Consider the following 27,120-nt stretch of genomic DNA (forward strand, 5'->3'; position numbering starts at 1 on the left):
TTGTATCTCTAAAAGTACAAGTATACATTTTCAGGAAGGAAATGATGCAAGGAATTTAAATAGCGTACCAAATTTATGGCACAATGAGCAGGTTTTGAGAAAAGCGTCAAATTTAATTTTCTTTGCCAATTTGTTTTCGGCCACCTTTACCAACTTACCTTATATTCCAAATCTATACTGTAGACCTATATTGAAAAGAACAGCATATTTTATGTTCTAAAGACATAAAATAGTAGGCCCTATTTTAGAATTAGGACCTTTCGTCATGTTGGTCAAAATTGAAAAGTCAATTGGATATTTTTTGCCCCATGTTTTTAAAACGAAGAAAAAGGTTCTGCTAAAATGACATTACCGTGACAAATGCGTGCGAAACGTGCTAATGTTTTCAATAACTTACCAGGCGGCGGATGACATGATCGCGCCGGCAACTCGTGAAACCGCCCGGCCGTATGGCATTTTCCATATACTCGGTTAGTTTTGTGGGGTTCATTATCGAACCCCAACGGTTTTACTTGTATTTATATTATTTATCAACATAGGCCTATTTGTTTGTGATATTTCAAGCGTTTTAAAATTTCAAAATAATCCCATTCAATTACACGGTTGACGATGAAAATTTACTGAATTTAGGGACTGCACGTCATACACCACCTGTAACTTACCATGTTTTGTCATCCTGGTAAACTCTGGCAATATATTTGGTGTAATGTGCCCGGGTAGCATACCTCCATTCATACACAAGACGTCATAGGTATCTGTAAAAATGAAAATTAAACAAATCATTTTCCCGCGTTGCAGCAACCTGCATTTTGAACAATTTGATCTTGGGGTGTGTGTGTGGGGAGGGGTGGGGATGTACTTGGTTGGAGAGTTGAATCCCCCACCCCGTGAGTTGCTTTGTTAACTGAACCCCCCCAAAAAAAAAAAATTCAACTACCATAAAACCTACTCCAAAAGAAAATTTCACCCCACCCCCCGTGTAAAATTGCAAATTGGCCCGGGAAACATAAAATTTCACCCCAGCAAACACAAAACGTTTTCGACATCATTCGCAGAAGGTTGCCAGAAAACGTTTAAATCTCGGGTTACATAAAGCGTATGCCTATAAAACGTTTTCATAAGATTCAAAAACATTTTATGATAACTTACTGCAAATCCTGGCTGCAAAATGTTCAAACATAATGTTATTTAAGTGTTGACAGAATATTTGGCAAATAACATTTTAAAAACATTTTACAAATATTTTTGTATATTTTTGTAGTGTTTTCATACAAAACGTTTTAAAACGTTTTCATGACCTTTATATAACCCGATATTTAATGTTATTAAAACGTTTTTACCAAGACCCCAAAATATAATCTGTATAAAACGTTTTAAAAATGTTTTGAGTTTGCTGGGACCTCTCTTTTGGGCAAAAAAATAGTGTAAAATGGAAAATTGGTCTGGTAACCGTAAACACAAAATTTCACCTTAACTTTGGGCTAAAATACCATACTGCAATTGAAAACAATTGCCCGATTCGCGCGCAATTATCACAGTAACACGGCCAAAATGACACCGAGCCCACCGGCAGCTAATCTTATATCTTTGCCCCCTCAGACAATTGATCCAGGCTTAAGGGGTATTACACCCTAAATTTGTGACTATTTTGCACTTTTCTCAAAAACTAATAACACACTGGTAACAAAAGTTATGTATATTATAGGGGCAAGGAATCCAATTACTACACTGGAATTTCAGTGACCCAAGACAAGAGGTTCGTTATTTATGATAAGAAATGAGGTACCGCTAGGATGTACCTCATTTATATCATATATACTGAACCGCTTGTCTTGAGTCACTGAAATTTCAGTGTAGTAATTGGATTCCTTGCCCCAACAATATACATAACTTTTGTTACCAGTGTGTTTTTAGTTTTGAGAAAAAACAACAAATATCACAAATTTACCACAGGTGTAGTACCCCCTTAAAATAAAATGTAAACCTAGTCATCTTCCTAGCTCTTCCTAAACAAACAATACATAGTCCGGCTGCAAACTATTGTTGTTTATTTGGTTAGATGGTTTTGCCAGTTAAAGTATTTTTCTTTGCTGATTATTAATCTATAGGTGGTACAAAATGAGATTATGAGGGATGTAGAATTGTCACCCCTGGGCAATTCAAGATTTCCAAGGTCAAAGTTTATACAGGGGTCAAAATTCAAAATTGCACAATTTTTTTTAAACCCATGCAAAACTGTTCCTCTGATGCTAAGGATTCAGAAAAAGTATAGTTTGACCCACCTCCGACTTATCGTTTCGGAGTTATAAGCCAAAATGTCAAAGGTTAACTTTGAAGAAGCACAGGGGCTGAAAGAGATACAATGCTCCAATGTTGATGAAAATGGTCTCAAATTGTTAGCACTGTTATCTAAATCGAATAAAGAATAGTTATAACCAACTGTAATGACTCGTTACCTAGGTAAGCATTCAAAAGAAGTACCAGTAGGTCAACATCAGTGGGACTCAATTGACAATGACCTATTTTGATGTGTTACCAAGGCAATAAGTCATTCTAGGTAGTTCAAACTATTCATTATTCGAGTTGTGGTACAGAAAGACCAATTTGAGACCATTTTCATCAAAAAGGAGCATTTTTCAATTTCAACCCCTGTGGAATTCTCTATTTCACCTTTGACCTTTTTGCTCGTAACTCCACAACGATAAGTCGTAGATATGTGAAACTATATATTTTCTGAATCCTTATGACAAGAGGAATAATTTGACATATGTTTGGACAAACTAATTTTGACCTCTGTATAAACTTTGACCTTGGATATCTGGAATTGCCCAGGGGTGACAATTTTACATCCCTCTGAATCTCATTTTGTACCACCCATAGAACAACAATCCAGAAACAAAAACACTTTAACTGGCAAAACCAACCTACCTTGGTCTGCCACCGGACTAACAGAACATTAACATTTTTCAAGTAAAATGTCACAACTCCAATCGTCAACAGGGCTTCTGTGTTATTTTGGTCCACTCTGTGTGACATTGGGCTATTCCATTTAAAATCCACACTCCCCCTGTGGAAGATTTTGGAATCTCTTCCACAGAGGAGAATGAGTAACGAATAGAATAGACAGTTGGGTAACTTCCATTTGAAATACTCACTCCAGTTGTGGAAGATAAAGATAAAGCCATAATACAAAGGAAGCCAAGGGAGGCATTTTTGGGGTGCCCTCTACGGAGGCGCCCCACAATATAGGCATGAGTTTGTGAACAGCTTCTAATTTCACTCTTACTAGATTTACTCCGCAATTGTTTTGCTAAAATTATGCCCTTGCTCAGAAATAAAACCACAATATGCTTGGATTTTATTTTATTATGTATCAGTGTTGCCAGTGCATCGCTTAACAGCTGATCTCACTAGGCTCCTGAGTTTTTGAAAGGTTCCATCAAATTGCAGCGGACAGGATTGGTTTCACACTTTGAAACTTGGCGTGATGTTTTGTCTAACATCCTGGAAGGGAGCTGTGGCTGGTTTTTGGAGGAGGAAGCTGTCATTTTCTTGCATTTTTGGATTTGTTTTTGGTTTTACTGTGTACCTACTACATCCAGTTTGATACATCAACATAACCAGAGCACTTGTTTTCAACCCACTGACTTTTGGGATCAAGTACCTAGTATTGATCAAGTACCTAGTATTGATCAAGTACCTAGTATTGATTTGGAATCAATTGCTGAGCATCTCATCATCAATAGCCATCCCAATTACCTAATCAATATGGACTATGGTAATCAATCTGGTTTCACATCATCTGTAACAAATCTGACTGTTCAGTGCTTGCACTATTCAGCACTTTATCTGCAGGTACTGTGCCCCAGTTTTACTGTTTGCCCACTGACTGCTGATACATGTGTAACATTAGACTCTTTAAACTTGTTGAAGCAGCCATGTTTAACCCATATCCATGACCATCCTGATAACTCAAAACTGACCAAAAAGACTCGTAAGCGATGGAGAAAGAGAGGGAAAAAGCGAGCGGGTAGAAGAGTGAAAGAAAAGAGACTGGAAAACGCTGAATTCCTTACAATCGGTCTATGGAATGCACGTTCAGTAAAAAACAAAACAACAACCTGTTCCGATTATATTCTTGATCACAAGATGGATATCCTTTTTCTAGTCGAAACGTGGCTCTCAGAATCACAAAATGAGCCCTGGGGGAGGGAGGCAGCCTTGGTACAACTCAGAAATACATCATGCTCGTAGACTCCGCAGAAAGCATGAGAAGAAGTGGAGAAAAACAAGACTTGAAGTCCATCACGAACTTTACATTGAACATAACAAAACTGTTAACAGCCTAATTGAAAAGGCTAAACAAAGTCATTATGCTATGAAGTTTCAGGGTGCTAATGACACAAAGACCATGTATAAGATCGTAAATAGTTTGTTAAATAGTAAATGTAAGATATTACCTGTATATGAGTCAGCTGAAGATATGAGTAATGAGTTCGCTACATATTTCCAAAACAAAGTAGCTAAAATATATGAAGATCTTGAACAAGAAGTGTCTTGCACTGGTACAGTAAGGGTGAACACTGACATGTATGACCATGATGTTTCTAATATATGTGAACTCTCTTTTTATGATCATGTTACAGAAGATGATGTTAGAGATCTTGTACAAGGTAGTGCAACAAAAAGTTGCTTGTTAGATCCTATTCCTACCTGGTTACTGAAAGAAAACATGTCTGTATTTTTGCCTGTAATAACTTGCATCATAAATACATCCATTTCCTCAGGTGTATTTCCCAGCTCACTGAAACATGCCGTCATAAACCCCTTATCAAAAAGCAGTCTTTGAACCAGAGTGAACTGAAAAGCTACCGACCGGTTGCAAACATACCTTTCCTCTCAAAGTTGATAGAGAAACATGTTGTCAACAACATCAACAACCACATGTTGAAATATCATCTTGGTGAAGAACTGCAATCTGCCTATATGCGTGGCCATAGCACCGAAACGGCACTGTTGAAAGTGAAGGATGAGATTATGGGACATGTGTACAACCAGAAAGGAGTTTTCCTTGTCTTACTCGATCTCAGTGCGGCTTTCGATACGGTGAACCACAACCTTCTGCTGAGTAGAATGTCGCATGAGATCGGGGTGACTGGGATTGCTCTGGACTGGTTGAGGTCCTATTTACTGGTAGAACAACAACTGTTGTGATTGATGGTGTCTACTCAATGGCAAAGACCATGGACTATGGACTACCTCAGGGCTCAATTTTGGGCCCCCGAGGTTTCACAGTGTATACAATTCCAATAGGCAGGATCATCAAAAACCACTCGCTTTCATACCACATGTACGCGGACGATATACAGATTTTCTGTAGTTTTGAGCCATCTAACCCATCATCAATTGAAACCGCTTTGTCATCAATAACATCTTGTATCAAAGAAATCAGAACATGGATGACATTTAATTTCTTGAAATTAAACAACGACAAAACGGAATTCTTGGTTATATCATCACCTCACTTCAAACGCCAGATGCCTGATATATGCCTTCACATTGGAGATGACATCGTCCACCCCTCCACTAGTGTCAGAAACCTGGGCGTTATCTTTGATGATGTTATGAGTATGTTGCCGCAGATAACTTCACTGTCAAAGAACATCACATATCACTTACGCAATATTACTCGGATCCGTCGTTTTCTTGATAATGAAACATGCACCCATGTTGTTCGATCTCTTGTGCTGTCACGTCTAGACTATGGGAATGTACTATTAGCAGGAACTAATGCAACTTACATCATGAAATTACAACGCTTGCAGAACTGGAGTGCAAAATTAATTTTCTCTGCTTCTAAGTATGACCATGCCAGCCAGTATTTGCAAGAACTTCATTGGCTCCCTGTGAAGCAGAGAATTTTATATAACATCATGCTCTATGTGTTCAAATGTCTGCATGGATATGGACCAAATTATCTCATTGAATCAATTTCATTGTACAACCAAACTCGTCTCGGCTTGCGTTCTGCAACAGACACTACACGTCTCTCTGTACCAAAATTCAACCCTAAAGGCCTGCAATCAGCTTTCGACAAGAGTTTTTCTCTCACCGCACCTGCACTCTGGAACTCACTTCCATCTGAACTCCGTACTGCTATTTCTCTGCCAAGTTTCAAAAAAGGTCTCAAAACCTTCCTGTTCCCACAATAATCTGGTGGCTTTGTTTCAGTTTTGCTGTTTTATTTTGCCTTTCAAATATTTTGTGTTCCATCTTGGCGCCGTGGTCTTTATGAAATGGCGCCCTATAAATGCCTTGTATGTAATGTAATGTAATTATTGTTTTCTGATATGCACGGGATAAAATGGTGTGCGTATATTCTTTGTTTAAAATACAAAATTAATGGATTTATAAAAACACCAAATAAATCGAGACCTTTGACCTTTGTATGACTTAACCAGTTTACCGCCTCTTAGAACCCGATAGACGGTGACCAACACTATGGATTACAATAGCCTAATCTCAATGGCATAGTCCAATAACCTCAAATAAACAATCATAGTGCAAAATTTGACCTAACTTGCAGAGTATGAGTTTTTGTACCCAAGGTTTCAAAGTCATTCAATGAATGTAATGTATGTTGTATCCTTGTTTCATACGCTGCAGCATGGTAGGCATCTTATCAAGATCAAGATAGTGATAGTGACATAACAATTAACATGCTTATCTTACCAAGGTCTTATCTATCTGCATGTAATTGAAAATATGTGTATTTGTTTTAAGGATGAAAGAACTGGCTCCTTTTGCATGGAAATTAGAACAAATTACTATACAAGCTGTATCAAAAGTTTGGTACCCAGCAGTTTTGATATTTTGTCAACACTTAAATAACATTATGTTAAAATATTTGCACCTAGCAAACACAGAAATATTCTTACAATGTTTTTTTTACAAAACGTTTTAATAACATTTAAATGTCGGGTTATATAAAGGTCGTGAAAACATTATAAAACGTTATTTAAAATATTTTGGGCAAACATTTTTTGCAAAAAATTTTTTCAACCCCAAAATAACATTCTGTTTAGAATGATTTGTACTAAGTTTTCACAAATGTTTTTGGAATGTTATTAAAACGTTTTTAGACCCTTTATATAACCCGACATTTAAATGTTTTCTGTAAAACATTTGTGTTTGCTGTGCAGTAAATTACCAACAAATGTTATTTAATGTTATGAAAACGTTTTATACTCTTAATGTACCCTTTATATAACCGGCATTTCAACGTTTTCTGACAACCTTTTATAACCTTTTGCGAATGATGTCGAAAACGTTTTGTGTTTGCTGGGTAGCTACTTTTATGAAGAATGAATGTTCTGACACCAAAATTGTCTGATTTTTCATATTTTGAACCTTAATACAAACATTAGAGTTTGCTAGTAATAAAAAAAAAAAAATTTTTTTTATTGGCCCAAGATCAAATAAGGCAGTGACTATGTAAACATGAACAAGGCCATGTTTTTGAGTAGTATAGGCCTACTGATAATGATAATTGCAGTCACACACAGCACGCTAATTAAATCTGAATAAAAAACGCTTATTTTGTAAACAGATAATACTCTGTGATTATTTATGGAAGAAAGTTAATGGAACTGCTCTCACTGAAATAATTGATATATTAAACATACATTTTGTTTTTTAACGATGCAAATCCGTTCACAAATAAAGTTTTTACGACATTATTTGACAATTCAATTCATTCAGAAAATGCAAGATTGATTCCAGGCGGCGAGTGAAATGATAGAGCCGGCAACTTGTGAAACCGTCCGGCCGTATGGCATTTTCCATATACTCGGTTAGTTTTGTTGGGTTCACTATCAAACCCGAACGGTTTTACCTTCTATTTATATTATTTAATAACATAGGCCTATTTGTTTGTGATATTTCAAGCGTTTTAAAAATTCAAAATAATCCCATTCAATTACACGGTTGACGATGGAAATTTACTGAATTTAGAAAATGCACGTCATTCACCACCTGATTGGATCATGAAGATGTTTGCTTATCTTAATGGTACAAGACAAAAAGGGTAAAGAGACAGAAATTTAGAGTTTTAAATTAGAGAGTTAACAGGAAGTGGTAAAAGTGAAATTGTTATGGACATGATTGGTGTAAGCGCGAAAATGTTGAATGTCAGGTCAAAGTCATCCGAGATGAATTAAGTAATGTCGATCACAATAATCTGCGCCAAAATTGTTACAGGTCATCTGAGGTGGACTAAGTATATATTTGGATTGTCAGAACACCTTCCCCAATCAAACACATTTCTCTTGCATTTGATCATCTTCTACTCTTCCCTAGAAAAATCATTATAATACCAAATCTACACACCATGGAATTCACCATCACATCCAAGCTCACATTGGGTGCCCCATTCCTTTTTTAAAGGAATTTTTATTGAAAATTGATTTGCTGTAGGCTAATTACTACCTTATACAAACATTAAGGCTATCATATACTGAAAACAAAAAGGTCTAACATACTTTGTTCTAAAGTTATTAAGTTTTGTGACGTGTTTTATTGTTTTTTACTCCATATTAATTTTGTCTCTATCTCAATTCAAATTTGTTGCCTTTGTCCTCCATTGACCAGATCGTGTCACAAATAAAACAATAAACAATACCGCAGAATTCTTAAAAAGGTGCAACTTAGAACCGTTTATGTCCCGTATGCAGCACCCTAATCAATGTTTAAATTCTATAAAGAACCTTCTTGAAAAGCTCTATAAAGACCCTTAAAGATTCAAATATGAACGCCCTAATTAATTAATTCAGGGACTCATCACAAAGAAAAGTAAAAAGGAGTGTTATTGGTTATAAAAATCGTTTTCTTGGCCAAGAACCTTTTTTTCTGTTCAACTTAGAATCTTAAATGGTTCTTTCTTAATGGTTCTATAAAGGTTCTTCAAGCTTAAAGTTCTACAAAGAAACATTTTCTTGGCTGAAGAACTTTTTTGGTTCTTCAAAGAAACAAAGCTTGAAGAACCTTTAAGAAACCATGAAGAAAACGGTTGGTTCTTTAGCCAAGAAAATGATTTTTAGTACGAAAAAGGGTTAACACTCGAACTCCTACTTTCACTTTTCTTTGTAATGAGTCCCTGAATTAATTAATTAATTAATTAGAAAGTCCCTACCTATTTAAATCTTTAAGGTTCTTTATAGAACTTTTCAAGCTTCTTTATAATTGAACTTAAACATTGCTTAGGGTGCTGTATACGAGATAAGGAAAAAAGGTTCAAAGTTGCACCTTCTTTTTTTCTGAGAGTCAGTGGCGTAACTTTGGGTCAGGGTGCCCGGGGGCAAAAGTAGATCTCGGGTGCCCCTGACCAAGGGTGTGCAAAATCCGACGTGTAGGACAGTGGCGTAGCTAGCGATTGTGGCCCCCAGGGCTAAGGATACATAATTGAGCTCCTCCCCAATTTTTGAAATAAATGCTCGCACAGCGCGCGAAAATGTGCACAAATAGGGCCAATCACGCATTGAATTTTGGTCATAATGAAGTTGAATATCAGTCTTAAATTGATCTTTCAAATGATTTTGTGCTGAAAATTTTGACTTTCATCGCTGGAGTGGGCGCTGAATTGACGCTGAATTGGTTAATTCGGCGCCCCCAAGGGTGGCGCCCCGGGCACGTGTTCCCCTCTGCCCCCCCCGTCGCTACGCCACTGGTGTATGACCAGTTCCTAGCTCAGACTATGATCACTATCTCACATGGCGCAAGAAAGACGAATCGCGAAAGTCAAGTGACCGTACCGCGCCGCCCAATTTTTTTTCCGGGTGCGCGGTTAGTGGACTTTCGCAGTTAATCTTTCTTGAGCGATCAGAGTCTGGAGCATATAGGCTTGCTAACTAAGTAAAAACAGGTCCTACTCATCGGACTATGACGGTGTGCATGGTGCAGAGCTAATCAATTTTGGTATTGAAAGCCATATACCTACCGAATAACTTATGTCTCAGATCAAATTTATTTCATGTTTCAGTGAACTTCATGTTAATATAAAAAATGTTTTCATCTTCTCCAATGTCTTTACCTTTGAAGATTCGTCACTAGCTGTAGTGACGTATAGCTAGCGGTTGTGGCACCCAGAGGAAAGAATTACAACTTGGTATAATCAAGTTGAATTCGAGTCTCAAATGTCAATTTTATGCAATGCGCGCGAAAATTTTGTGTTGAAGGGGGCACCCAAATGAAGAGTATAATTCTATGCATGGTGGGTAAAGGTTCCATTTCTTTCCTAACAAAGTATTATCGTGTCGAAAGGGTATCCAGGTCTGATGGGTGCCCCTTAGCCCAGGTGCCCGGGGAGCGACCCCAGAGCCCATAGGAGTTACGCCACTGCTGAGAGCTCAGACTAGTATCCAGGCTGAGAGTGTATATAAACATAAATGCCTCAAAATTAGGTGTGTTTTTTTTATGAAAGAGAAGAAAGGTAGACGCCCTCCACACACAAATGGAGTTTGAGCAAATATTACAGATAAATGTTTGTGGAGGGTGCATGCCTTTTATTTGGTTTCTTTCAACAACAAAAACAAAACATCATAGGCATACAGGCCTGTGCTTGCAGATGGATGTCTACGGTATTATAATAATGTTAAAATTTCATTAAAACTGGCGATATAAAACCCTTCTTTGTTTGGGAAAATGTCAATCTCTTTTTGTTAACACTTTACACCTCAAAGACAGAATGATTTTTATTATTTTCTGAATGAGCGATCACTTAATGGGTCTTTAATTGGAATTGAAACGACGTCGACAAACAAACATGCAAAACATACTAATACAAAATAATATAAACAAACCACTCTTAGAAAAAAATGATTCTAAGTAGAACCTAAAATGGTTCTTGAGCTGTCCTGTATGTGGAACCTTAAATGGTTCTACAAAGAAAAGAAGTAACCATTTCAGACATGAAAAGGGTTCTGGAAATGACAGAAAGAACCATTTTAGACCTGAAAAGGGTTCTGAAAGGTCAGAAAGAACCATTTTAGACCTAAAACTTTGGTTCTGAAAGGACAGAAAGAAACATTTTTGGTTCTTTCTACATACAGGACAGCAACCCTTTTTCTAAGAGTTTAGACTTACAGTTGTCTATTTGATTCTTTCTATGCAGTTGAACGCTATCACATATGTAGTTGCGGTAAATATTCTTGGATTTAGCCAAGTCTAGCATTTCCTGAGAGAAATCCAATGCATCCACTTTGGTGTAACCGAGTTTCTTGAGCTGATTGAGAATGTTGGGTAAACAATATAAATTTGGAGTTAATGAGCTGTCTTTTTTTTTTTTTTCTTTCTTTTTCTTTTTTTTTTTAGGAGGCAATGGCGGTATTTATATAAGATTTTAGCCAATTTTTGTACTTTTCGGCAAATGTTTTGCCATTTTCGTCCAACCCCCATCCCCTCCTTCAACACTACGGTCCTGGATAAGCCACTGGCGTTTGTTGAGTATCGACATTTATTTATTCCACTTTTGAACCATATTTCATCAGTTTAGCTACAAAATAGCAAAATTTCATGGCATAGGCCTACCTCCCTTTCGATCATATATTACCCAATCATCAGTCTATAGGTGTAAACTATCTACTGAAGATAGCTGTACACCATCTACTGGAGATAGGGTACCCAATCACCATCCGCCTGATGAGTGGGTACCCTAGAGTCTATGAATAACGGTTGCCTTTTCAGAGGTCTATACTTTGAAATTTAAATAAATAAATAAATAAATAAATAAATAAATAAATAAATAAAGAAAGAAAGAAAGAAAGAAAGAAAGAAAGAAAGAAAGAAAGAAAGAAAGAAAGAAAGAAAGAAAGAAATAAATAAATAAATAAATAAAGAAAGAAAGAAAGAAAGAAAGAAAGAAAGAAAGAAAGAAAGAAAGAAAGAAAGAAAGAAAGAAAGAAAGAAAGAAAGAAAGAAAGAAAGAAAGAAAGAAAGAAAGAAAGAAAGAAAGAAAGAAAGAAAGAAAGAAAGAAAGAAAGAAAGAAAGAAAGAAGAAAGAAAGAAAGAAAGAAAGAAAAGAAATAACTTTGTTACCTTGTTAATATGGAAAAAACACATGTGGTAGTAAAAAAAATGCATGTGATAATAAAATTGAATAGGTAATAATCGTTGGATTTATTGATCGCCCAAGTATGGTCTTTATCACACTTTGTGTATAGCGTATACATAAAGAGTCGCAGATCGCGAATTTGTCCACAACATTCCATAATCCATGTAGGCCTAGGCCTAATTATCAGAATCAGACTTGATTGACATTCACAGGTACATGAAAATACAAAACAACACTACAACAATAATTACAAGAATATGTTTTTAAAAAGTCGGCCTTTTTAGAGACTATGTTAATAAATTAAAATTGATTCAATTAAAATTTGTTCAATTACTAAACTACTATCATCAATCATGATAATTAGATCACACACGAACTCCTGCAACTAGCAACCGAATCAATGCGTGAACCATTAAATGATGAATCCCGTGATGAATATACACTTGAACTACCGGGTATATAACTATTGATCAATTAATTTATTGATGACCATTATAGCCTATTCATTCATTCATTCATTCATTCATTTTATTTATACACGGTTACGTGTTCAAAACAATTTGTTCTTCCGTGGTGTATTAACTGGCAAGATTAAAAGATGGATATATAAAAGAACATTAATAATATGTAGCCTACAGGTTATTACAAAACATGCTGATAAAAGATCGTTTAGCAGTATGCAGACTTTTTATTAGACGTACAATATTGTATGTAACATATCTACGTTATATAATCTATTGCCATTCTATTTCCAGTAATGTTTAAGTTCTAACGAATGTTTGATGACATAAAATCGATAATATATTTCTACCAGATATTATACGTAACATATTAACAATTTTACGTCATCAAACTATTTTCCCAATTTCACGGTCCTCGCTACTGGTAAAAAAAACACACCCCTTTTCCGCGCTATTTGGTAACTCTCATGGTTGAGTTGGGGGCCGGGGGTATACTAGAACCAGTGGCGTACCGTGGCCGCTCCAACCCGGGGGGCTGACGAAAATTCAATTTTGCCGCCCCTTTCCAACATCCCGAAAAGGTTGACCCATTTTTTTTTTCGGTCGTTTGAAAAACTGAAGAGAAAAAAAAAGGATTTCAGGCGCTAGCGCCCTAAAAGCAAAACATTTTGATGTATAGGCCTAGTACCATTTTCACAAATTTTTATACTTTATCAAATTCCCCCCCCCCCCTTTTTTTTTTATTTACTATTTCTTTTTGCCGCCCCTTCGTTGGCCGCCCCTGTTTTGGCGGCCCCTTCTTCGTCCGCCGCCCCTTCGTTTTGGCCGCCCCTTTTACCCCGGGGGGCTGGCGCCCCCCAAAGCCCCCCCTCCCTAAATACGCGCATGAGAACCAAAACCAAGTTCAGTTGAGGATTTCCCGCCTTTTCATTTAGATGCATCAAGGTGTAGTTTAGCCGATGAGATGCATCAGCAGTTCACATCAATACAATGTCATGAAGGTCAGAAGAGACAAACGCTTGCTTAATAACAATAAGCTACAATAATAGTAGGAGTTCATCACAATTGTGAGGCCATCTGCCTGCCGGATCTGCCTCTTCAATCATGAGCAAAATAAAAGTGCCAATTAGAGTCACGCGGTAGCCGTGACCAGCAGGTTTTAAAAAAAAAGACTGATAAAGAAGACTAATAACGGATGCTCCCGCGAGACTATTTACAGCTAACATTAAAACACTTGACTTCTATTGTTCGATGTTATTTTTCGCTGGGTACAAAATGTATCTAAAACCATGCTAAATGTTATTTACAGTCCCAGGTGTAATATCTTGACAACTCATTAATTCAAAAAGGGCCACCAATCCTACAGTCAATCATTGTTCGTAATAAACAAATATTTTTGCTTCCATTTCACGCGGTATTTCATAGCGAAAATTAGTGGCAAATCATACTGATCCAGAATTTTTAGACACTGCTACAGGTCTACCTGGTTATCACCTTCACACTACTTTTTCAGATTCACTTACAATTATACCCTAGCAATTTCTGAAATACCGTACATACAAATTCCGAACCCCATTCGCCAAAAAATCAAGTTTTTCACAATTCTTTTGTTCTTTTCGGACGACACATCAATTCATATAATAAATATTGTACATCGACACGCTATTTCACAGCCGAGTCCCGTGGTGTAATGGTTAAGGCATTGAACTCCTAATCCGGGGACTCGAGTTCGAAATCCGATGACCAACTTATTTTTTCAATATTTTATTAAACAATAATTTTATTGTCATTAATCAAGGATAACACAATTTTAATCATCCAGTGCTATTATGCATATTATTTCTTTTTATCAAGCAAGATGTTTGATTCTCAGGGATATTATTTATTGCATTAAGGGCCTATTTAAAAACAACCTATATGTATAGTGCAGCCGCTAGCTGAACAAATAATAAAAGAAATCTTTTTATTAATTTCTTTATTTATTTAAATCTGAATAACACAAGAAACTAGATCAAGTTACCAATATTTTTCTCATTTTTAGTTCTGTCCTACCACGGGGCGATTCGCATGATAATAGGACAATAAAACATGTGATACTGATGTATGAATGGTTGTTGAATCGATCTAGAGACCTGTCCCTTTGTCATCTTCAGCTATCGTAGAACTGTATTCCAACATGACTGTCATTTCAATTGTTATACCGTTCCGGTTGGATTATTGCATACACTCTAGGCTATAGGTGTGAACAATTATTGTTCCACTAGTATGGAAGGCCAGCAGGGACAAAAACGTATCCAAAAAGATATAACCAAATATGGAAGGCCATTAAAGTCATAGTTACGTAAAGACAAATTAGCAAAGCGGCAAAAATACCCAAATGCCTATTAAAAGGAGGGACTGTCCCCACCACAGACACACGGAACCCCCGATAGAAAGCAGGGCTTGGAGAATGAGGGAAATTAAAACCACAAACCGCGAAAGACCGCCAACAACCGCCGCTTAATAGGGATGTCAAACTAGACTGCCCTACATGGTTACAAAGAACCACAAACCGCGAATTTTGGATATCCACCTAAATTGCCCCGCGGGGCTACAAAGAAGTATGGTTATCCAACAAGCTTAAGCTATAAATTACCCACTCCCCTAGAGATCAGGGCTTGAAGAATGAGGGAAATTAAAAACCACAAATCGCGAAAGACCGCCAACAACCGCCGCTCAATAGGCATTTCAAACTAGATTGCCCCGCAGGGCTACAAAGAACCACAAACCGCGAAATATGGATATCCAACCAGTTTAAAAGACAAATTAGCCACCGATAGAGGCCAGGGCCTGAAAAATTAGAGAAATTAAAACCACAAACCGCGAAAGAACGCCAAAAACCGCCGCTCACTAGGGCTATCCAACTAGATTGGCCCGCAGGGCTACAAAGTACCACAAACCGCGAAATTTGGATATCCAACAAAAAAAAACCACAAACTGCGAAAGACCACCAACAACCGCCGCTCAATAGTGACATCCAGATAGATTGCCCCGTAGTATATTTATCCAACAAGCTTAAACTATAAACTAACCCCTGATAGAGGGTAGGGCATGAAGAATGAGGGAAATCAAAACCACAAACCGCGAAAGACCGCCAACAACCGCCGCTTAATAGGGAAATTCAACTAGCTCTATAAATCTAAATAACTATCAACCGCGAAATTTGGATATCCAACTAGATTGCCCCGCAGGGCTACAAAGAACTATCAACCGCGAAATGTGCATATCCAACTAGATTGCCCCGCAGTGCTACAAAAACCACAATCATTAAAACATAATTATCTTGCTAAGTCGTGGCACTTAGACGCTTCCGTAGTATAAGCCTTGCTACATAATATTATACACGCATTTCTCAGCTTCAATTTGAAGTAAATCGGACTGACTCTGTGTCTCGCTGGCATCGTCAACATTGGGTATGTGTTGTTCATATTTACATTTTCTTAGTTGCCTTGAATAATTGAAGTATATTAAAATGTATATGTATCCCTATTAACATTACAGTCACACGGTAGCTGTGACCATCAAGTTTAAAAATAAACGGCTGATAAAATTTTATTAAATTATTTACTGTCAAAAATCAAGGATAACATCAAACATCTATGTTTCGTTTTATTCGTTTTATGGAGTACTTCGTAACCCGATGACTTTCCAAACTTAGAGCTGCTTGGCTACATTCATAAAAAGAAATAAAATCCACCAAAAAACGTTGACAACGTAAAAGCAGCAAGTTTAAAAGCCCCCACCTCGGCTCACTTTTTGAAACTTGGTCCCATTTTGAATATCAACAGCAAATCGGTGTTTTTAACGTTTAAACAATAGCATCATTGCCATTAACATGCCTACTTGTTATTCGTTTAATTCAATCATTGATCATGAACTTAATAATTATTATAAAACAAAACATATATAGAACAACATAATAACCTTTCTGATCGTTCCAGAATGCTAACAACTTAATATTGCATCGGCACATTAAAGATACATAACACTTCTGGAAATGTTTTAAGTTGATAATTATCATAATGACAAAGTTTAAATCAGTATCTTTTACAAATGGGACCAAGTTTCAAAAAGTGAGCCGAGGTGGGGGCTTTTTAAACTTGCTGCTTTCTTTACGTTGTCAACGTTTTTTGGTGGATATGTAATTTACACCGGAGATTACAAAAAAAGCAGATCTTGTGGAGCGATTCAGTCATAATCATTTATAGTCAATAGCCAGAGGATGTACAGTCAACTAAAATGAAATCGCTATCTTTACTATTTTGTATAATAATAATACCAACAGTCACAAAGACAAAATTATATTTATAAATCAATACGAACTCACTCGCTGTTTTTTTAAATTCATTCGAACACAATATAAAGCAATGCAATTAAATGCATTGCGTTGGTGCCATCACATTAATTTATTTACCCCGGATTTTTTTAACACCAACGGACAGAAAAAAGCACACTGCCTTTACCTGTTCACCGGCAAGTCCTGTCCCAGCACACACGTCCAATATGGTGGTATCTTTGTCAGGATGAGCACGAGCTACAGCTTTGGCTAACGCAAGAGCACCACTTTCCCTTCCAGTTAGGGTAGAATACTTCAAAAGAAAAACAATTGTAACAATCATTCGCATAAAATTTGAAAAAAACGCACAAAAACAAATAAAGTGGCATTGAACTGCATTTGACTGCACAATAGTGCACATCATCATCGTCATCATCACCGTCATCATCACCATCATCATTACCATGCATCATCATCACCTTTTGCTCTACCCTTTCATTGTTGGAAGCCCCATGTCACAAGGCAGTTTGCGAGGGTTCGCATAGAATTGCATGAAAATTACATGAAAACAAATAAAATTATGTGACATTTGGCCTAGAGTGAAACATTTTGCAAACTTATCTCCATAATAACCCGAATCGCTAATTACGTATCAGAAGGCCAGTGGCGCGGCGGCACCTGGAATTTTTCTAAAAATGGGCAATTGTCGCCAAAATGGGTTATTTTCGTTCTCGGGGGCATAGGAAAATTTTTGTCAAAAATATAATGGTTTTCGCCCAAAATAGTATTTTTTTCTGGGGGAAATGGGGGGGGGGGGCAAAGATCACAGTACCATAAGGGTCATAAGTAGCCACTGAACTCCCAAAAATATCCCCGTAATAAAGGAAAAGGTAGTCGATGTCTGCCCTATGCACTTACGTGATGAGAAGGAATTGCACCCCAACTTTGAAAGGTGAGGCCGAGGTGCAATATTGTATCTCAAGAAAAAAATCTTAATTCCAGGGCTGGCATTAATGTTGGCAAAATCAATCCCATTTAAGGGGTTGTTTGGAATGACAGGTGAGTCAGGGGTCAAAAACAAATTTTTTACCTTTTTGACCTCAGCACATGTGTATGTATGATCTGCCATACAAAAATTAAAAAACAATACCTCAAAGTATCATTTTTTAATGTTTTTGTCATAATCACGCTTTTCTACAAATTTCATCTGTTTGTACCGGGGGCGTGTCTGTTGCCAGGTAGGCCTACATGACAGCATAGACACACGTTACAACCTTGAATAATAATACAGAATGACGTTATATTCTTCTTAACCTATCTTAGAACTGCCTATTATTTCAATTGTTATACTGTTCTGGTTGGTTTATTGCATATACTGTATAGAAATTATGCAATATGACGTCGAGCATGACAGAGTCATCTTCATTCAAATAAAATTCAGGTACCCGTAAGGTACCACGGAGCAATTCGCACGATAATACAATAAAACAGATGAAAGGTATGAATGGTTGTGGAATCGAATTGCAGACCTGTCCCTCTGTCACCTTAGAACTGCATCTCGTAGGCAATGGTAGGTAATAAACCAACCGGAACGATATAACAGCATGTCTTGGTCTCAATTCAAGATGTGCAATTTGGACACACCTACTCGTTGGCTGATTTATACTTCAACAGTTCCTCAAAGTGATATCAGAAAAGCCACTATCTCATCTATCTCATTGTTCATTGGCCCGCAGTATGCGCTCGCCCCGGGGCACTCAACTTTAGAATTGATGGGTATATGTGCCTACATTTTGGTACAAGCGTCGCGAAGTAGGCGCATATCAGTACAAAACGTTGGGTTTTTTTTTTTATAAAAAAAGGGTCAATTATGTACAATCAAAATGAAAAAGGGGTCATTGGGTATAATATTTTGAAAACTGAAGGTGCCTGGTCATCGGGTATAGTCGGCTTCAAAAGAGGGGCATATATTGACAGGCACATACCGTCACCTCTAAAGTTGATGCCCCCGGGTGCTCGCATTATATTTTGTTCATGGCTCGGCTTTTAAAACTCCCACACATCACAATAAGGCTATTGAAAAGTGTATAGAATAGCTAATGATAGACTGGTCCCTGCGATTAGTCGCGGACCCGAGCGACAATATAGTAAACACATCGAGTTTATAACACAAGTGACAGTAGTCGTGAATTATGGAGGGTTTCATTGAACTTCTACCAGCAAAATATGGAATAATACTAACACAAGACACCAATCGAGATGATGATACCAGCCATAATGGAAGGCTTGTATTTGACCTTCTTATGAATCCAATTTCGTGGCGAGAAGTTAAAAAGGTAATGTATATTTCAAGAAATTTGGGTTCAAAATTCCGTATCAGCTCGTATCATCAATTCCGTAAATATGGCGTATAGAGGCACAACTTGACAATAAACTGAACTATTTAAACGTAAAGGACGCACTGGATACACATACATTTGTGTTTCCTTGCTGGCGGAATAGTTGTAAAACTCTTTTTTGTCAAAAAAGTTGGACAATTTATGAATTATGATTGGCAAAATAGCGAAAGGAAATAGACTTTTCCAACCATGTAAAACTACACTGGGTTGTTGACATGGTCGACATACATTAAGACATACGCATGTTCCTAAAGTAGGAGGTAAGTACTATAATTAATTGTTTAAAGTGCTCAACATACCAGCAAAAAGTCATAGGGTCATCAGAGTACAGGGACTTTGTGAAATACTGGGTACAAAAATAAAGTGCGTGAGCCGATATGCAACATCAAATATAAAAGCCGATTTAATAATTTCCCATGACCTTACAGAAGTGATCGTGCTCAAATATAAAACTATAGAGTTTGGTCCTTGATATGCACCATCAATTGTGTACTTGTGATCAATATTGCTAGGCAAACAATCACAGCAAACATGCCAAAATCCTCCCATTTCTCCTCCATTTACACACATATAAACCCATCCCTTAATATCCTCTTATGGGCCATGGAACGCATAATTATTGTAAGCGTCTAAAATGATAACCTACCTCTTCGTAGTCTTGTGCATTATTATTGTAGTAGTCACAGACAACACCTTCAAGACCGGCTAAATATAGTCCTTTACGAATTGCAAACTCTTTTTCTGTCGAAATTCCATTAATACTTTCCATTTCTTTGCTCTCTCAGTTTGAACAATTAAACTCTGTTTCAGTTACGCCTATATATAGCAGTTCCGGGGCTCAGTAAAACACGACTGACTGAACAATGCTCACACTCGATTTGGCCAGACAGTAGGCCTACTATTTGGTTTGTTATTTGAAATAATAATCGCTCCGTTCTGGTTAAAATTGATAATGAAAAATACGTCAGAAAGTATATAGTATTCACAAACAAAACTATGTGCAAAAGAAAATGAAATGAGAATGTATTATTGTAAATATTTTTTTGGCAAACATTTTTTTGCAAAATATTTTGTCAACTCTTAGAATTAGACTGGCAACCTTGCTTCTTAGTAGTTGTTGAAGCAAGGTTGCCAGTCTGATGACGTGCTGCGTAGCAGCTCATGAAACGGTAACCAATGTATTTTTGCTATCTACTGAAGACAGTGATTATGTAATTTATTATTACTATCTACTGAAGACAGAAATCATAAAATGTATTGAAGACAAAAATTATGTAATTGATTAGATACTGAAAATAGCAGTTATGTAATTTATTATTATCTCCTGAAGACACAGCTTATATGTAATTTGTTATTGCCATTATACTGAAGACAGTTATTATGCAATAACTGAAGACAGTAATTATAAAATTAGATATTACTATCTACTGAAGGTAGTAAATGTGATTTATTATTGCTATCTACTGAAGACAGTAATTTATTACTGCTATCTACTGAAGACAGTAATTATAAAATTCAAAATTACTATCTACTGAAGACAGTACAGTACTTATAAAAGTAATGATTAAACTTAATTGAAGAACGGGAACACTTATGTAATAATTTGTTTATTGCTATCTGTTGAAGGCAATAATTATGCAATTGATTGATACCACCTACGGGAGACTGCAGCATTTATGTAATTTATTATTGCCATCTACCAAAAACATGCAGATAATGTTTGATTTAATTTGTTATTACTATCTACTGAGGAAATTAAATAATTATGCAATCTATTATCCGTTTCAACACCTCGTGTATATTGTCCTGAATAGGCTTTTAAAATTATTTTCAATGGAGAGGCATAAAAACTAGCACTAAAGCCCTGTTCTTTTGAGTTAAATGCTGTACCTATTACAATACATCCTAAGGTCCAGTGATATTAATGAGGTGTCACTGGAGCTGGAATAGATACGGTATTAGTATTGCTATCTACTGAAGACAGTAGGCAGCAAATACAACAGTAACTGTAACTTTTGTTCATTTTGAACAAGTTACAGTTAAAATCAACATTCCTAAATGAACTTGTTCAAAGATTAGCAAATACAACAATTTTTGTCAGTTTTTTATTTTATTTCAAAACGTACGGTTGAAGTTCAATACAATACGCTCACGTATCATTTTCTTTCAACACATATATTCAAGTGCAAGCCTTGGGTTCTTTGGAAACCAAAAATATTGGGAGATATTCATCATTTTCTACCCCGGTATCCAAAAAATCGAAACGGTCTGAAAATCATTACACGCGTGTATCGGCGCATAGAAGATGAGATACACGTGTGCAATATAATTATTTTAGCCTTGTCGCTGTAAACAATTGAATACATGAATCCAAAACCCACCCAAGTCCATGAGAAGTGATTTTGAGAAAAAAAACCTGTGTATCATTTTAATTCCTTCAGTTAGATTTACCCTGGTCAATATGGTAAGTTGTACGTGCAAATGGGTGGGTTAAACTGTATTAGGTATGACGATTAGCATTTCAGGGACTTCGCGGGGTTCATTTTAATTCTGGACTTGGGTGGTTTTTTTAATCATATACAAAGACAATAATGTTGGAATGATATTACCACTAGTAAGATAATACAAAATAAAGCACACAGTTATGTATATAATGTTGATAAGCATTCTGCCATGTAATATAAACCACACACTTTCCTTGATTAAACCCATTTGTTTTCAAAAGTCACTCTCCAGCAATGAAGATGTTACAAGTGGACTTTTATACATACTGGATAATGGATTTCAATCAATGTGTTACAAGACTCAAATCATGGACTTGGGTTGATTCTTTCATACATGCTATTTTTCACATGCTCAATAGACACAGAGGATGCATTTGAGTTGTTCTTTCAAATATATGACAGGCCTATGTATAGCAACACTTTCCCATGCTTAACTCAATTAATTTGGCCAAAGACTTGGGTGGCCTTTGTATTCATATATTCAATTCAATAATTCATATTGGCCTCATATAATAATATTGCTAAAATATCTATCATTTTGGAGATCAAAGATAAATTAATGGAAATCTTACCTCCTTTACGACACACAATAACTTGTCGCAACCTAATGTTCCTTTCTTCCTCGTATGGCTGCCAATGTCAAACATATATTATACGGACTAGCTCGGACTATAAGGGCTGTGCAATAATTATGAGCCCTGGGGAGGGTAAAATTGGGGGGGGGCAAGAAATTTTGGGCGAGCCGAAAGGGGAGGGGGCAAGCAATTTTTGGCCAGCTAAGAGGGGGGATTTTTGGCACACATTCATGGGCGCCTTTTAAATAAAACGCTCTAAAAAGGCTAAGGAAAACAGTACGGAAACGCTTTAATATGCAAATTTTCCTGCTCGCTGCACTCGCAAATCACAACATATATCTACACCAATAAGGTTTGAAAACTGGGATCCCAAAAATTTGACATGTGTAAAGGGGGGGGGGGCAAGCGATTTTTGGCAGGCCGAGAGGGGGCAAGCGATTTTTGGCGGGCCGTTCGGAAATTGTAGGCCTACCCCCGGGCTCATAATTATTGCACAGCCCCTAATATATAGCAAAATGTCTTTGATTGAATTTTCCGCTCCAAAACTACCAGACACACATGAACACAGTAGGCCTATGCATTGAATAGGCCTATCCAATGTTGACTTACCAGTTTTTGGTGCTCCGTAACTCGCCCTATATATCGTCTTCCACATAAAATAAAAATAAATACAGCTCAACTTACCGTACTTTTCCTAACCAGACAGTCCATGCCAAAATTGTTACTACACCTTTACATTTAATCGAATCTCTTTTTGATGTCTGTCATTCTGAACATCACACTTGAAAGATGTATGCTATGTAGAAACTTTATTTTGCAATTTCATAATTTGCATATTATTAGCATATTTGCAAGAAAAACATGAAAATCAATAAATATCTATATTTTTCACAATTTCAATATTTTATTAGAAATTAAGCATGTAGGCCGTTTGTTATGACTTGATGAATGAAGCTGTTAAAACAGATTTTGATATTTTTGCTTATTTTTCCTTTTTTGCCCCAAAATGTGTAAAATCAACATTTTTGGATGACCTATATTTTCTTTGAATATTTATCAAATTTCTTAATTTAGGTATAATACAGTGCAGAAAAAGATGTCAAAAAAATCTGTTTAAACAGATTTCCAATCAATTGTTCCATTTTCCATTTTGGGTTAAATACTCAATTTTCATGCGCGGGATACTTGAAACATAAAATGAAAACATGTCCATTGCACTTTTTCCTCGAGATGTACTATAATATCAAGGTTACGGATATATTATAATCCCTTCTTATCTTCACTGATCCATCAGATACCTATTGTTATGAATGATCTTCAGCGCTTTTCAAGCTTCTGTCAAAATTAAGACTTGGCATGTTGAATTTAGAAATCGTGGTGGGTAGGTACGGAGGTGTACCTTGAGAAGAAAGGTTTTGCAAAGTTTGCAACTCGGGTTTAGTTGAAGATGAGTTTAATTTTGCACTTGTATGTAATTTCTTTGTTATTGAGCAACAACGCTTCATTCCCCAATATTTTTATCAAAACCCTACCACTTTTAAATTTTGTATACTAATGCAAACTACAAATAAGTAAGTTACCGACATATTGCTCACCGGGATTTTTGTTGTTTCCCCCACCCGTCCAAATAACTCAGGCTGCAAAAATGGGCTATTCCAGTTTAAATCCATACACCCCCTATGGAAGACATGACCTTAATCTCCCACACAGGGGGTGCAGATTTGAAATGGAGCAACACATTCAGGTAACCCCATTTGAAATTCACACTCCCTGTGTGGAAGATTACGGTCATGTCTTCCATTAGGGGAATATGGATTTCAACTGGAATAGCCCATGACCTTAAGGGAGGTGAAATGAGCGTGAACCTGGTTTGGATGCAGAGGGAGTGTGCCTGTAACAGACACAGCCACCAGAAAAGGACCAGCTCAGATCGCGCGCCAAATAAGTTTGCAGTCCAGAAATTTCATTTTTTTCAGCCTTGCAAAAAATAGGCAGAGGTGGGAATCGAACCCGGGACCTGTGTGTTGTAAAACCTACTGCCAGGGGGGTGACACTAAATTCACGGCTTTTGTTTAGCCACGCAAACCTATGGCAAATTTTGTTGGCTTGCTCTCAACAAAGTGAGGCAAGGTATCGATCGGTTATGAATAATTCACATCAACTCTTACTCAGCCCATGTGATTGAGGTCACCACATAAAGGTGTCGTAAGTTTAGCGAATCGAACCTGTTGAAGATAGTAAAAAGCGCCCCCAAGCAAGGTTAGACCGGGCGGAAGTGGGTCAACTACTATGATCCCATCAGGCCACAGTGATTTGTTTCTGCAAGAAAGTCTTTTAATTTGATAAGGGAATGTCTTGTTGATATAGTAATGTCGAAATTGAAACTAACTATAGATAATAGAAAGGAAATATACGACAAGTATAAGATATGAAATAAAGTGAGTATTTGAAGTCAAAAAATCATTTGACACTTCACGTGACCTTCCAAAATGGCACCCGCGGCAATAGTTTTTGCCATGTGCTTCCTCCCTGTGGAAAAGTATCCCGAAAAATATCAATCTGCACTAATACACTTATTGGTGTAGCCTGCCAGTATGAATTATTGTTGAAAAGTAGAATAGCACCGTAATTTTGACATTTAATTGTATACCGCCACTAATAATCCAAAAATCCGATCTTTATTCATCACGTCTATTGGCTCATTTTCTTACATTGAACTATTATAGGCACTTCAACATCGATGATAACCAGCGTACACCACAAGACCCCAGAAAAAAAATCATAGAGGCCCTGCATTCTTTTATCGATTGGCTCCAAACAAAGGATTTGAACTGGTGTCCTTCACCGTAGTTATGGCGGAGTGCAGTCCATTTAATCAAATGTTGTCATCAACCTATTCGATCGTAGTGCAGGGTTATATGAGCGAGACGAACTGTCACGGTAGATTGCAATCATGCTTTTGTTGAATGCATTTGAGTAGTCCGCCATATTTACGGGATGATACGTCACATGCAAGGCCTCTATAGGCTCACATCAAGCCGTCTGTAGGCCCTACACCTGTTTTCAATCATATAATAGATTGAATACAATACCGTTCTTTTCAAAGAGACTAATCTTACAGGTGCAAGCGATTAGCATTTTTTTGACATCTATGGTTCAATGCATCGGTAGGTCCTACTGCATGAACGTGAGTGCGGGCGATATAGTCAAAATTGTATTCATCTATTGTTATGGTAGTTAATCCGATTTAAGTACGTCACTTCGCCAGCGTGCCTATAAACGTATTCTGTTAGGGAGTAGCCTACATTAAACCAAAGTGATTAAACAATTACAATTTCAAACTTTGTGATTGGCAATAGGCCCCTACCGGTATGCCTACATTAAAAACTTATGCATGGGTGGTGACACCCAGGAGCGATTATAGTATTTGTTTCCTAGCTACATCATATTTTGATTGTTTCCGTTTGCCATAATTTAACACAGAATAAAAGCAAAACTCACTGAAAAATAACATTTGCTGAAAAATCAACTAAGTTTAGGGAGTGTTCAGAAAAACTTTGGTGGGGTGACAATATATTTTTTCGTGTTACAAATTTGTTAACCCCATCCCTTTTCGTGAACCCCCGGTCTCAAAAGTTAATGGACCTAAAACTGTTATGACCCCCACCCTCATATTTTAATATTTAAAAGTACAAAACTATTTTGCCCCCCCCCCAACCTGTACCATTGTACATCAAACGATAGAGGAAATAATATAATTAAATAATAGGGGCCTACTAAAACTTGTATTCATGTCAGTGTTGTGAGTCGGTAAATTACCGGTTAATTTACATGGTAATTTAGTAAAATAGGGTAATTTTTTTAAATTAAAACTTCAAATAATATTGTTTTTGTTAAAATGTACGTTCAGCACATATGCCTACGCGTCATGGCCTACTCTGCCTGGCAAAGCTAGTCTGGTCGGAATGTGCATATAATAATTATGTTTCGTTCGGTAGCCGATACAAACGGAAACTACTCTGTCCCTTGATCAAGCGTCTATATATATTAACGCCCTCTGGCCAGGTCAGACCATCATTTTAATAACAATATGCTATTAACATATGAATTGGACACATGCAAATTACGAAGTGTCACATCCTGATTTAATAATCCTTGCTACTGCGTTACCACTGAACCAACTGACAATTAGCTATGAGAAGTTTGATAGTAATCCTTGATATTGCTGAATAGAATAAATCAATACTGATAGGTCTATTTATCTAATATACGATGCTATTCAAATTGGCCTATAAACATGGAATATTACTAACTAGGCCTACTAACTAATATACCAAATAAATAAAATCAATAAATAAGTCAGTAAATAAATAAATAGGCATAGGCCTAAATAAATAAATAAATACATGATGCAGAATGCAGTTAGTATTTTAGTTGCAAAATTCCAAACATTCTATTCACACATTCTATTATAATTTTCTGCTATACACGCAAAGGACCTGTACCTTTAATATGTCCGCGCCTAATCAATAATGAGTCTTTCACCATGCTCACACGCCATGTTAAACTATTGTATCCCTGTATAGTATTATCTACTGACCAAGTCCTAACTCAATGAAATGGATGCTATAACGTACCCAATCAAGCGAACATATCAAGGTCATATCAGGGCGTTATTCAAAGAATGGTCAAAGGTCAACGTTTCCAAAGAAGTATAGTAATAGATGTAGACACAAGCTTTCGTGCGGGAAACATAAACA

At 36.8% G+C, this 27,120-nt stretch overlaps 1 protein-coding gene across 1 annotated transcript in view; it reads right to left on the bottom strand.

Moving 5' to 3' along the window:
• The window catches only part of LOC140163656 (demethylmenaquinone methyltransferase-like), a 20,874-nt gene extending 824 nt beyond the window's left edge, over positions 1-20,050 (bottom strand). Inside the window, exons 1-4 of the mRNA XM_072186971.1 lie at positions 19,928-20,050; positions 17,070-17,195; positions 11,140-11,278; positions 663-755 (exon numbers count right to left, since the gene is read on the bottom strand). Coding sequence (XP_072043072.1) covers positions 663-755; positions 11,140-11,278; positions 17,070-17,195; positions 19,928-20,050 — 481 coding nt within the window. The remainder of the gene's footprint in view (positions 1-662; positions 756-11,139; positions 11,279-17,069; positions 17,196-19,927) is intronic.
• Between the last annotated feature and the right edge of the window lie 7,070 nt (positions 20,051-27,120).

Source organism: Amphiura filiformis, chromosome 11 (genome assembly GCF_039555335.1).
Source record: "Amphiura filiformis chromosome 11, Afil_fr2py, whole genome shotgun sequence".
NCBI classification, from domain to species: domain Eukaryota; kingdom Metazoa; phylum Echinodermata; class Ophiuroidea; order Amphilepidida; family Amphiuridae; genus Amphiura; species Amphiura filiformis.